We start from the raw sequence: 14,190 nt of genomic DNA, 5'->3' as shown, positions 1-14,190 counted from the left end.
CCCTCAGCTAACCCCATATAGCAAGTGAGTGTCTCTAACTAGCCATGTATGCAGGGCGAGACACCCTCCGACAAGGCTAAAGACCAACACACCCCATGCTGACGGGTTACCTATGCAAAATGTTAGAATTGTTTTTGTTTCTTAAACATTTTATTCAACTGTGGAATTGTAAGCATCTGTCTGTAAACAAAGCGAGATGCACAAACACTAATGAACCATACTGGTATCTCCCCGGCCCTACTAGAGCTGTCTGTGAACGGCATGGGTCAGAGCACGAAGCATCAGTGTGGCTGTAAGGAACCACGTTTTTTTAAATCACATTATTGAATTGAAGAGGATCAAGTCTGTTTGTTTTTGCTGTTTAGTGCACGTGGACCGTTTCATCACCGTGGTTGACCCACCGTGGGGTGTTATGGGAATATTAACAGATAGTAAATCTGGGAGACTCACTCACCGAGGTCTCTGTCAACAACGTTGTCAAAGAATGTCTCTTTAGATGTTTAGGTTTAAATATTTTGTGAGATATGAAGGAAGGAGATCTTGATTATCGCAGTGTTCTGGGTAACATATAATTTGTCTTATTCCCACAAACATTAGATTTCTTTTTAACCACAGCTGATATTTGAGGACATTATTTGACTAGTCCACTAGGTGGAAGTATTGAAGAGTCTCAGTGTGGCGATCACGGTACTGCAGTGTGTAGAAAGTTACTGTATATGAGAAATACTGTATTTAGTTATTAAACTGAAGAAAAGTATAACTGACAAATAACAAATCATCGTTTTTATGGGTGGGTTTAAAACATCTCATATTGGATAATATTTTAGTGACTGAGACCACGTGGATTGATTACAATGCAGATTAAAGGGATGGTAATGTAATTTTCATTGGGTAAAATGTATTTGAGTGGACTTGATTAAAGGATGGTTAATCTAATTTTCATTAGGTAAAATGTATTTGAGTGGACGATTAAAGGATGGTTAATCTATTTTCATTGCGTAAAATGTATTTGAGTGGACTTGATTAAAGGATGTGTAATCTAATTTCATTAGTAAAATGTATTTGAGTGGACTTTGATTAAAGGCGATGGTTAATCTAATTTTCATTGTAAAATGTATTGATGGACTTGTTAAAGGGAGTTAATCTAATTTTCATTGGGTAAAATGTATTTGAGTGGACTTGATTAAAGGGATGGTTAATCTAATTTTCATTGGGTAAAATGTATTTGAGTGGATTGGATTAAAGGGATGGTTAATGTATTTGAGTGGATTGAATTAAAGGGATGGTTAATGTATTTGAGTTGTCTCTATGAATGATCAATAAGACCAAAGGAAGCAATGCGAGGAGTTCAACATAATTAACATAATTAAATCCATCAATGTCTACTGTACTAACAAGATGCCTCTCCCTATACTTTACATTTTAGAACTTATTTCAAATGAGTAAATAAGATCACTTGATGTTTTATCGCAATGTTTTTCTGATTACATCTAATATCTACATGTTGCTGTTTGAAAGGTTCTGATTGTGTCAATCCTGTCTGCAAAAGCTAGGGATTGTGAATGTAGGGTGTGCCTTCAATAAATACACGTTCACTCCTGGGAGTGAACACTGTACTTTATGGTCTTTGAAACTCTTGACATTTACAATCATAAGAGGCATGGCTTTCATCAAGTTCACACACACACAGTAGAAATGAACATATTTGACCTAGATATAAATGACCTAGATATAAAACTGGTCCTGAAGGTGAAACTAATCAGTCTTTTGATTCATCACATTTTATCTATTTCAGAGCTGATCCGATTGGTCAAAAGAACAATTAGTGAAGAGAAAAAAAAGAACATCTGAATTGGGCTGCCACTAACCCAAATCTTGCAGGTGTTTACATGGTTGTGCGCCAGGTGATAGACATTAACTGCAGTACCGGCGCTCTAACAAAGTGGGGTAAACTAGACTTTATTTTGGAGACGTCTCAAAATTCAAGCAGCTGAAGGACCAACACCACAGACAAATTGACAGAGTAAGTTCAAATATGACTTTCTTTAACATTCCGGCTTGTAAAGGACGCGAGAGGTCCATTCACCGTCTGGTCCCCAAGCAAAGAGGTGCCGTGAATCTTTATTCTATATGTCAGAGCCTTGCTCGTTCTACACAACATATTTCTATCTGAATGTTCCATGGAGTGGAAATGTTCTCAAGAAAGGATACAAAAAAGGAATTAAATTAACCGGCATTCATTTGGGATCAGTATGTTAACTACTGTAATTACATAACATGCAGAGGGCAAAAGGGTAGTTGAGGCATAATTATTAGTCCCACCTGTTAGAATGTGCAGTAGTTTGAACAGTAGGCTGTGATGAGCATATTTCACCTAGATCTTCCTCGAGTTGGACATTTTCCTGGACACCAAAAAAAAAAAAAAGGCATTGTCTTGGACTACATACTGTGGAAGATTAAATTCAGATTCTCCATTGAACTTTATTGTCCAGGACAACGCTCACCTGTGTCCGGGATACCGGCCCTAGAATTACACCGAGGAATAACAAAGATGTTCATTTGAATTATGTACATTTTATTTATCAAAACAAACATAAAATGACATGAGACTTTGTGGAGAAAAAAGGTCTGATACATTGACAACAGGCCATAACATGGTTTCATTACCAATAACACATGGAGAGATGTTTAGAGATATTTCCATTGACTAACATAGGGGCACACAGCCCACTTAAAGTCCGATTTTTCACTTAGTCATACGTTGATTTCAATGGGAGAAAATGTGTTAGGAATCACCCCCATAGGACTTGATCCTGTACGAGGACACGACGGCTGTCATCACAACTATTAACGAAGGACCTGCTGTTACAGTACTACACAAACCTGCTAGCTATTAACGAAGGACCTGCTGTTACAGTACTACACAAACCTGCTAGCTATTAACGAAGGACCTGCTGTTACAGTACTACACAAACCTGCTAGCGATGGCCAACAGTTTGGAATAATCTCCTTCCATTTTGCGCAAGTGTGTCGGTAGTGGAACTTTAATTCTAGTTCCCGTAGGGTTACCGTTGTCTTCAATCAGGACAACGTTGTTGGAGTCAAAACTAGGGTTCATCCGCTCTCCGGGCATCTTGTGGCCAACGATAAGAGCTTTTTTCTTCCCTCCCTTGATGGCCAGTAGAACGCGGTCGCCCACCTTTCCCACTCCATTCTTGGTGTACACGTGGATGACTCTAGGCGAGCGGTGCCACGGGGTATTACCCAGTGGACTGTTGTCAACAACACGTACCCTGGTCATCTTCTGGATGGCTGCGGCGGCTGCTGACACACTACGAGAGAGAGAGAGAGAACGAGAGAGAGAGAGAGAACGAGAGAGAGAGACAGCGAGAGCGAGGGGAAAGAGAGAGAGAGGATATCATAAGAATCTACTCACTATGGCCAAGTCATTCAAATCACATACACATGTTTAGCAGATGTTAATGCGGGCGAAGCAAAATGCTTGGTTCCTAGCTCCAACAGTAGCAACTAACAAGTTAAATAATGGAATTAAGAAATATAGAAATATTAGGACTAGCAACGTGAGAGTCCAGAGTCTAAATATATGTGTATGTATAGACTATAAATGGACAGTACATGGTAGAATATGTATGTAGCACTGTATATCTGAAGAATAGTATATGTAGAGAAATAGCGGAATAGATTGAGCCTTGACTAGAATACAGTATATACATATGAAGTGGGTAAAACAGTATGTAAACATTACTAAAGTGACCAGCGTTCCGTTATTAAAAAGGGACCAGCGCTTCCGTTACTTTGAAAAAGACCAGCGTTCCGTTATTAAAAAGGACCAGCGTTCCGTTATAAAAAGGACCAGCGTTCCTTATAAAAAGGGACCAGCGTTCCGTTATTAAAAAGGACCAGCGTCCGTTATTCAAAGGGACCAGCGTTCCGTTATTCAAAGGGACCAGCGTTCCGTTATTCAAAGGGACCAGCGTTCCTTATTCAAAGGACCAGCGTCCGTTATTCAAAGGACCAGCGTTCCGTTATTAAAAGGGACCAGCGTTCCGTTATTAAAAAGGACCAGAGTCCGTTATTAAAAAGACCAGCGTTCCGTTATTCAAAGACCAGCTTCCGTATTCGACAGCGTCCGTTATTCAAAGGGACCAGCGTTCCGTTATTAAAAGACCAATCACGAGCTTCTAAAATGGCCATGTCTAGTAGCAGGTGGTTTGTTTGAATTTAGAAAAAACGCTCATTATTAAAAATCAATACATTTTGCTCCATGAAGTAATCCACAACGTGTACCCGACATCGTGTCTATTTCAAATCTCTCTCATTATTGAACAGTAAGTGATTTCTGACTATATAAATATTGAAATATAGGCCTAAGGAAGTTACGGTATCAAGACTAAACAGGATTGCCTCTTAGGCCTACAGCTCCATAGATGTTATGACGAGCTGCTATTACAAGTCACTAATAATAATGACATGATGTGTTATACAAGGCTGCATTATACTAAGTCTACTAATGTATAAATGACAGATGTTATACAAGGCTTCTATACTAACTCTACTAATGATAATACATGATGGTTATACAAGGCTGCTATAACTAAGTCTACTAATGAAATGACATGATGTTATACAAGGCTGCTAACTAAGTCTACTAATGATAATGACATGATGGTTATACCAGGCTGCTATACTAAGTCTACTAATGATAATGACATGATGTTATACAAGGCTGCTATACTAGTCTACTAATGATAATGACATGATGTTATCAAGGCTGTATACTAAGTCTACTAATGATAATGACATGATTATACAGCTGCTTACTAAGTCTACTAATGATAATACATGATGTTATACAAGGCTGCTATACTAAGTCTATAATGTAATGACAATGGTAACAGCTGCTATACTAGTCTACTAATGATAATGACATATGGTTATCAAGGTGCTATACTAAGTCTACTAATGAAATCCGAGCACGGTAGCATTCCAGAGAGACATCAGGGATTGCAACGTGCTCTGCTTCACGGAAACATGGCTAACTCAAGAGACGCTAACGGAGTCGTGCGGCCAGCTGGTTCTTCATGCATCGCGCCGACAAAAACAAACATCTTTCTGGTAAGAAGAGGCGGGGGGGTATGCCTTATGATTAACGAGACGTGGTGTGATCATCATAACAACACACAGGAACCTAAGTCATTCTGTTCACCTGATCTAGAACTCCTCACAATCAAATGTCGACCGCATTATCTACCAAGGGAATTCTCTTCGATCATAATCACAGCCGTATATATTCCCCCAAGCAGACACATCGATGGCCCTGAACGAACTTTATCTGACTCTTTGTAAACTGGAAACCACACACCCTGAGGCTGCATTCATCGAGCTGGGATTTTAACAAGGCTAATCAAAAACAAAACTCCCTAAATTCTATCAGCATATCGATTGTGCTACCAGGGCTGGAAAACCCTAGATCATTGTTATACTAATTTCCGCCCCCTTTCGGAAAAGCTGACCACGACTCCATTTTGTTGATTCCAGCCTACAAACAGAAACTCAAACAACAAGCTCCCGCCGCTAGGTCTGTTCAACGCTGGTCCGACCAATCTGAATCCACGCTTCAAGACTGCTTCGAACACGCGAGATTGGAATATGTTCCGCATCGCGTCCAACAACAATATTGACGAATATGCTGATTCGGTGAGCGAGTTCATTAGGAAGTGCTGACGATGTCGTACCCACAGCAACGATAAAAACATTCCCAACCAAAACCGTGGATTGACGGCAGCAATTCGCGTGAAACTGAAACGCGAACCACTGCCTTAACCAGGGCAAGGTGACCGGAAGCATGACCGAATACAAACAGTGTAGCTATTCTCTCGCAAGGCAATCAAACAGGCTAAGTCTCAGTACAGAGACAAAATCGAGTCGCAATTCAACAGCTCAGACACAAGAGTATGTGGCAGGGTCTCTACAGTCAATCACGGATTACAAAAAGAAAACCAGCCCCGTCGCGGACCAGGATGTCTTGCTCCCAGACAGGCTAAACAACTTTTTTGCCCGGTTTGAGGACAATACAGTGCCACTGACACGGCCCCTACCAAAACCTGCGGGCTCTCCTCACTGCAGCCGAGGTGAGTAAAACATTTAAACGTGTTAACCCTCGCAAGGCTGCAGGCCCAGACGGCATTCCCAGCCGCGTCCTCAGAGAGCATGCGCAGACCAGCTGGCTGGTGTGTTATAGGACATATTCAATCAATCCTTATCCCAGTCTGCTGTTCCCACATGCTTCAAGAGGGCCACCATTGTTCCTGTTCCCAAGAAAGCTAAGGTAACTGAGCTAAACGACTACCGCCCCGTAGCACTCACTTCCGTCATCATGAAGTGCTTTGAGAGACTAGTCAAGGACCATATCACCTCACCCTACCGGACACCCTAGACCCACTCCAATTTGCTTACCGACCCAATAGGTCCACAGACGACGCAATCGCAACCACACTGCACACTGCCCTAACCCATCTGGACAAGAGGAATACCCATGTGAGATGCTGTTCATCGATTACAGCTCAGCATTTAACACCATAGTACCCTCCAAACTCGTCATCAAGCTCGAGACCCTGGTCTCGACCCCGCCCTGTGCAACTGGGTCCTGGACTTCCTGACGGGCCGCCCCCAGGTGGTGAGGGTAGGTAACAACATCTCCACCCCGCTGATCCTCAACACTGGGGCCCCACAAGGGTGCGTTCTGAGCCCTCTCCTGTACTCCCTGTTCACCCACGACTGCGTGGCCATGCACGCCTCCAACTCAATCATCAAGTTTGCGGATGACACTACAGTGGTAGGCTTGATTACCAACAACGACGAGACGGCCTACAGGGAGGAGGTGAGGGCCCTCGGAGTGTGTGTCAGGAAAATAACCTCACACTCAACGTCAACAAAACAAAGGAGATGATTGTGGACTTCAGGAAACAGCAGAGGGAGCACCCCCCTATCCACATCGACGCGGTCAGTAGTGGAAAGTGGAAAGTGTTTTAAGTTCCTCGGTGTACACATCACGGACAAACTGAATTGGTCCACCCCACACAGACAGCGTTGTGAAGAAGGCGCAGCAGCGCCTCTTCAACCTCAGGAGGCTGAAGAAATTCGGCTTGTCACCAAAAGCACTCACAAACTTCTACAGATGCACAATCGAGAGCATCCTGTCGGGCTGTATCACCGCCTGGTACAGGCAACTGCTCCGCCCACAACCGTAAGGCTCTCCAGAGGGTAGTGAGGTCTGCAGAACGCATCACCGGGCAAACTACCTGCCTCCAGGACACTACACCACCGATGTCACAGGAAGGGCATAAAAATCATCAAGGACAACAACCACCCAAGCCACTGCCTGTTCACCCCGCTATCATCCAGAAAGGCGAGGTCAGTACAGGTGCATCAAAGCAGGGACCGAGAGACTGAAAAACAGCTTCTATCTCAAGGCCATCAGACTGTTAAACAGCACCACTAACATTTAGCGGCCGCTGCCAACATACTGACTCAACTCCAGCCACTTTAAAAATGGGAATTGATGGAAATTATGTAAAAATGTACCACTAGCCACTTTAAACAATGCCACTTAATATAATGTTTACATACCCTACATTACCCATCTCATATGTATATACTGTACTCTATATCATCTACTGCATCTTGCCATCTTTATGTAATACATGTACCACTAGCCACTTTAAACTATGCCACTTTATGTTACATACCCTACAGTACTCATCTCATATGTATATACCGTACTCTATACCATCTACTGCATCTTGCCTATGCCGTTCTGTACCACCACTCATTCATATATCTTTATGTACATATTCTTTATCCCTTTACACTTGTGTGTGTGTATAAGGTAGTAGTTGTGGAATTGTGTAGTTAGATTACTTGTTGGTTATTACTGCATTGTCGGAACTAGAAGCACAAGCATTTCGCTACACTCGCATTAACATCTGCTAACCATGTGTATGTGACTAATAAAATTGATTTGATTTGATAATGACATGATGGTTATACCAGGCTGCTATACTAAGTCTACTAATGATAATGACATGATGGTTATACAAGGCTGCTATACTAAGTCTACTAATGATAATGACATGCATGATGGTTTAACAAGGCTGCTATACTAAGTATACTAATGATAATGACATGATGGTTATACAAGGCTGCTATTACTAAGTCTACTAATGATAATGACATGATGTTATACAAGGCTGCTATACTAAGTCTACTAATGATTTTTTTATTTTTTACCGTTATTTTACCGTTATTTTACCAGGTAAGTTGACTGAGAACACGTTCTCATTTGCAGCAACGACCTGGGGAATAGTTACAGGGAGAGGAGGGGGATGAATGAGCCAATTGTAAATTGGGGATTATTAGGTGACCGTGATGGTTGAGGGCCAGATTGGGAATTTAGCCAGGACACCGGGTTAACACCCCTACTCTTACGATAAGTGCCATGGGATCTTTAATGACCTCAGAGAGTCAGGACACCCGTTTAACGTCCCATCCGAAAGACGGCACCCTACACAGAGCAGTGTCCCCAATCACTGCCCTGGGGCATTGGGATCTTTGTTTAGACCAGAGGAAAGAGTGCCTCCTACTGGCCCTCCAACACCACTTCCAGCAGCACCTGGTCTCCCATCCAGGGACTGACCAGGACCAACCCTGCTTAGCTTCAGAAGCAAGCCAGCAGTGGTATGCAGGGTGGTATGCTGCTGGCAGGAATAAGACATGATGGTTATACAAGGCTGCTATACTAAGTCTACTAATGATATAAGTAATGTCATTATCATATGGATAATAATAATAATAATGAGATTGACAAAGGAGCGTTGTTATTTTTGGACAATTTGAACATTAAATATAAATAAATACCAGAGAGGCTGTTCTAACAACAAGTGTAAAGCTGTTTATTACAGCTGAGCAAAGATGAAAAACAACAGAATTTGTGAAATTGTTTACTTGACATGTGGTTGCGTGAGGCTTGGTGCTCACGGAATCAGTAGGCTATTAAACACTCCAACAGGATCTGTCTTATTCCTGTAGATAACACTACCAGTCAAAAGTTTGGACACCTTCTCATTCCAGGGTTTCTATTTCATTTTTACTATTTTCTACATTGTAGAATAATAGTGAAGACAAACTATGAAATAACACATTCGGAATCATGTAGTAACTAAAAAGTGTTAAACAAATCAAAATATATTTTATATTCTTCAAAGTAGCCACCCTTTGATGACAGCTTTGCACACTCTTGGCATTCTCTCAACCAGAGAAATTAGGTATTCACCTGGAATGCTTTTCCAAAAGTCTTGAAGGAGTTCCCACATATGCTGAGCCCTTGTTGGATGCTTTTCTTTCCCTCTGCGGTCCAACTCATCTCAATTTGGTTGAGGGATTTGGAGGCCAGGTCAACTGATGCCGCACTCCATCACTCTCCATCTTGATCAAATAACACTTACACTGCCTGGAGGTATGTTGCATCATTGTCTTGTTGAAAAACAAATGATAGTCCCATTAAGACCAAATCAGATGGGATGGCGTATAGCTGCAGAATGCTATGGTAGCCATGCTGGTTAAGTGCGTCTTGAATTCTAAATAAATCACAGACAGTGTCACCAGCAAAGCACCCCCCCACCATCACACCTCCTCCTCCATGCTTCACGGTGGGAACCACAAATGCGGATATCATCCATTCACCTACTCTGCATCTCAGCGGTTGGAACCAAAAATCTCACATTTGGACTCATCAGACCAAAGGACAGATTTCCACCGATCTAATGTCCATTGCTCGTGCTTCTTGGCCCAAGCAATTCTCTTCTTTTTATTGGTGTCCTTTAGTAGTGGTTTCTTTCCAGCAATTTAACCATGAAGGCCTGATTCACACAGTCTCCTCTGAACAGTTGATGTTGAGATGTGTCTGTTACTTGAACTCTGAAGCATTTATTTGGGCTGCAATTTCTGAGGCTGGTAACTAATTAACTTATCCTCTGCAGCAGAGGTAACTCTGGGTCTTCCTTTTATGTGGCGGTCCTCATGCGGCAGGTGGCCTGGCGGGTAGGAGTATTGGGCCAGTAACCGAAAGGTTGCTGGATCGAAGCCCCGAGCTGACAAGGTAAAAATCTGTCGTTCTGCCCCTGAACAAGGCAGTTAACTGTTCCCCGGGCGCCGATGATATGGATGTAGATTAAGGCAGCCCCCCGCACCTCTCTGATTCAGAGGGGTTGTATTAAATGCAGAAGACATTTCAATTGAATACATTCAGTTGTAAAAGTGACTAGGTATCCCCCTTTCCCCCATGAGAGACAGTTTCATCATAGCGCTTGATGGTTTTTGCGACTGCACTTGAAGAAACTTTCAAAGTTCTTTGACTGACATGTCTTAAAATAATGATGGACTTTCGCTTATTTGAGCTGTCCTTGCCATAATATGGACTTGGTCTTTTACCAAATACGGCTATCTTCTGTATACCACACCTACCTTGTCACAACACAACTGATTGGCTCAAACGCATTAAGGAAATAAATTCAACATTAACATTTAATTAGGCACACCTGTTAACTGAAATGCATTCCAGGTGACTAACTCATGAAGCTGGTTGAGGGAATGCCAAGAGTGTGCAAAGCTGTTAAGGTAAATGGTGGCTACTTTGAAGAATCTCAAATATATTTTTGTGTAACACTGCACGTCCAATGCTGATGTCGGATTGACCATGCAATGCACTCCCAATGCACGTCTCTCTACAGAATGCACTTCTCTCTACAGAATGCACTTCTCTCTACAGAATGCACTTCTCTCTACAGAATGCACTTCTCTCTACAGAATGCACTTCTCTCTACAGAATGCACTTCTCTCCCGGCAATTTGTGCACATTCATTGTTTCATAACTTCATTGTGTGAATTGTTTGCGTATATCAATTCCCCATGACATATTTCACCAGTAGAACATTTACCATTCATTCCTAATATACAATACGGTCATTTATTTTAATGCATTCAATATTATTCCAGTCTTCCTGTTCTCATTGTGGGAGTGAAACACAATTGTTTGCAGAGTGCACAACCTATGCTACACTAGTGAGAAACAAGTTTTGGTTAATTTAATTCCATTTACGAGTTCTGTCAATTTAGTCATTGTCTTTTGTTTGGCGCGCTCCTGTCAATGTTGTGTAAGGACGCACACGCATAGAAGTAGTCCTATAGACTCCCTGGCCAGCGGGGCAAATGTAGGCGTATAAATGTGCCCATTTGGGGATCTGATAGTATTTCTGATTGGCTTAACGCACCACCACTAATGAACTGTGGAGCTTCTCAAAGTAATGTTGTTTTCTTCACCTCAAGTAAACAAAGTCTGTTTTTACGTCGATTTAGAACTACAGTAATTCCTCAATGTATTTGAAAGATCTTTCCAGCTTTCTCCCTTTCAATAACCACTCAGCGTGAAAAGGGAACAATGTCAAGCTCTGATCCAGTGGAAACGTCATAAAATAGGCTTCTTATCAGTGCTTTACTAGGACTGAAATAGGTTCCGGTACTCATATTGGGTGCTGGTACTGTTTATATTTAGGTGCAGGAGCTCCACAATACCTTTGAGCTAACATTTTATAAGAGGAACAGGAGCTCAGGCAGTAGAATGTGAGGTGCCAGTACTCAGCTCCGATGAGCTCCTGCCCAAGTCAAGCACTGCTTCTTATCCCTTACGCAAGTTCTCTAGTGCAAGCTTTGGGCCAGACCCAAGTTAATACAATGTTTCAAGTTCATTGCAGACAGGCCATGTGTAGCCAATGTGATTTATATATATATATATTTTTTTAAATCAGGATATTTTCTACCTGCAGGCTGCAATGTTTTTATTTGTTGGCTTTAGGTAGACTGTTTACAATAGAAGTTACTTGTTAGGTTTGTATCATTTTCATAGAATTTTGATTAACCACATGACAATGATTTTGACACATGAAGACATCATTATAAAGTAAATGAAACGGTTTCATAACAGGCACGCACATCGCTAGGAATCGTAAGATAAATTGGCATTCCACATGAGGAAGATTACCGACTCCTCGTGTAGCCTATTACCAGCAAATTCAGGAGAGTAATGTCAGAATCTGCAAAAAGCCAGCAGGAGTGGGAGGAGAATAGCTGGGTCTGGATCTCTGGCTCCCTCTTGAGGCATAAAACCGTAAGCTTAAAGCATCAGACACGCTCAGTGCATATAGTTGATTTTATTAAAGCACATAGGGTATTTCTATATATGTAAAAATACACTTTTTTTTTGTTGAGCAATCGATTGGTTGAAAGAACAGACAATTTTCAGTCTACCAAGATTTTTTTTTTGTAGGGGACAGCCCTAAATGTAATGGAACTGGGTCACGATCAAGAGCTACGCCAAACAGAATCTGGCCTTGCAGGAGGTAGGTGGGGCAAATCTCCTTTAAACCCAGGAAGCAGCCATTTTTATTTAACCAGGTAGGCAAGTTGAGAACAAGTTCTCATTTACAATTGGGACCTGGCCAAGATAAAGCAAAGCAGTTCGACACATACAACAACACAGAGTTACACATGGAGTAAAACAAATATACAGTCAATAATACAGTAGAAAAAATAAGTATATACAATGTGAGAAAATTAGGTGAGATAAGGGAGGTAAAGGCAAAAAAAAGGCCATGGTGGCAAAGTAAATACAATATAGAAGTAAACACTGGAATGGTAGATTTGCAGTGGGAGAATGTGCAAAGTAAAGATAGAAATAATGGAGTGCAAAGGAGCAAAATAAATAAATAAATACAGTAGGGGGAGAGGTCGTTGTTTGGGCTATGTACAGGTGCAGTAATATGTGAGCTGCTCTGACAGCTGGTGCTTAAAGCTAGTGAGGGAGATAAGTGTTTCCAGTTTCAGAGATTTTTGTAGTTCATACCAGTCATTGGCAGCAGAGAACTGGAAGGAGAGGCGGCCAAAAGAAGAATTGGTTTTGGGGGTGACCAGAGAGATATACTTGCTGGAGCGCATGCTACAGGTGGGTGCTGCTATGGTGACCAGCGAGCTGAGGTAAGGGGGGACTTTACCTAGCAGGGTCTTGTAGATGACCTGGAGCCAGTGGGTTTGGCGACGAGTATGAAGCGAGGGCCAGCCAACGAGAGCGTACAGGTTGCAGTGGTTGGTAGTATATGGGGCTTTGGTGACAGTTGTTGTACATTTTTATTTAGACCTTTTTTAGGAGTAATGAACGTATTTTTAATATTAAAGCTGCAATATGTAACTTTTTTGGTGACCCACCAAACGCACATAGAAATTTGAGTTATAGATCGGTCATTAGCATTGAAAGCAAGTCTAGGAAGCGGTAAATCTGTTCTGTGTGCTATGTGTGCTTTTAGGCCGTCATTGTAAATAAGAATTTTCATAATAGACTTGCCTAGTTAAATAAAAATTCCCGTTCATAAGTTTTGTTTTTGTAACTTTTACTATTTGGTGTACAATCTGTGTAGGTAGCAAATACAGTACAGTGTGTGACAGGGGCAAACAAATATACACAATGTAGGCAGGTAACTTATATATCAAAAACAAATTGTCACCTGAAAGCCTTGTGATGCGTCAGTGATGACAGTTGGGCAAGGAACCCACTGCATGATCTTGAAATAAGAGCCATGGATGGACCCTTCTTGTTATACCTCAGAGGTTGGACCTTGTGAGAAGAGAAGAGGTTAGCTAACTATGCATGCATCGTTTTGCAAATGGTCAGCTAGTTAACATTGCTAGCTAGCTATCTAGTAATTGAACCGACAAGCATGGGTTATTAAAGCAAGTTTCAAATGAAAGCTACTAATTTCGCTATATCTAAGTGTTTCTGATTTTTGCTAGATAAAATAGAATAATTGCAGCTACCTTACAAGCTAGCTAGTTAGCAACTTTTCAAGAGCGCTCCATACAATGTCAAATACGTCATCAAACAGCGACCCAACTGATTACCAAACGCTTAGGAGCAAATGCGCACCACATTTCTTTTGTATTTTGTATCTTCTGATAAGAGCTTTTTTTTAGTTCATAGTCGATACTTTATAGATGATAGTCCCATTTTAGTTGATTACTTAATTAAAAAAGGACCATGAGGAAATGTATTGTAATGTGTCATAA

At 41.5% G+C, this 14,190-nt stretch overlaps 1 protein-coding gene and 1 long non-coding RNA gene across 3 annotated transcripts; one reads left to right on the top strand and one right to left on the bottom strand.

Annotated features, from left to right (window-relative positions):
- Positions 1–166: 166 nt before the first annotated feature.
- LOC139025006 (uncharacterized) lies at positions 167–1,621 on the top strand. The gene is made up of 2 exons (XR_011476424.1): positions 167–979; positions 1,136–1,621. It is a non-coding gene; the product is annotated as an uncharacterized lncRNA (long non-coding RNA).
- Positions 1,622–2,554: 933 nt separating this feature from the next.
- mrpl14 (mitochondrial ribosomal protein L14) lies at positions 2,555–14,045 on the bottom strand. Of its 2 annotated transcripts, none has more exons than XM_024140405.2 (3): positions 13,942–14,045; positions 13,632–13,741; positions 2,555–3,332 (listed from the first exon to the last, which is right to left on the bottom strand). In XM_024140405.2, exons 2-3 carry the CDS (start codon positions 13,703–13,705, stop codon positions 2,966–2,968), a joined length of 441 nt encoding a protein of 146 aa, XP_023996173.1. In that variant the 5' UTR covers positions 13,706–13,741; positions 13,942–14,045; the 3' UTR covers positions 2,555–2,965. The 2 variants fall into 2 exon arrangements, with proteins under 2 accessions (XP_023996173.1, XP_023996174.1); XM_024140406.2 differs by having other exon boundaries at positions 13,947–13,998.
- Between the last annotated feature and the right edge of the window lie 145 nt (positions 14,046–14,190).

Source organism: Salvelinus sp. IW2-2015, unplaced genomic scaffold (genome assembly GCF_002910315.2).
Source record: "Salvelinus sp. IW2-2015 unplaced genomic scaffold, ASM291031v2 Un_scaffold2128, whole genome shotgun sequence".
In the NCBI taxonomy this organism is placed as follows: domain Eukaryota; kingdom Metazoa; phylum Chordata; class Actinopteri; order Salmoniformes; family Salmonidae; genus Salvelinus; species Salvelinus sp. IW2-2015.
This window is presented reverse-complemented; position numbering and strand designations above follow the sequence as displayed.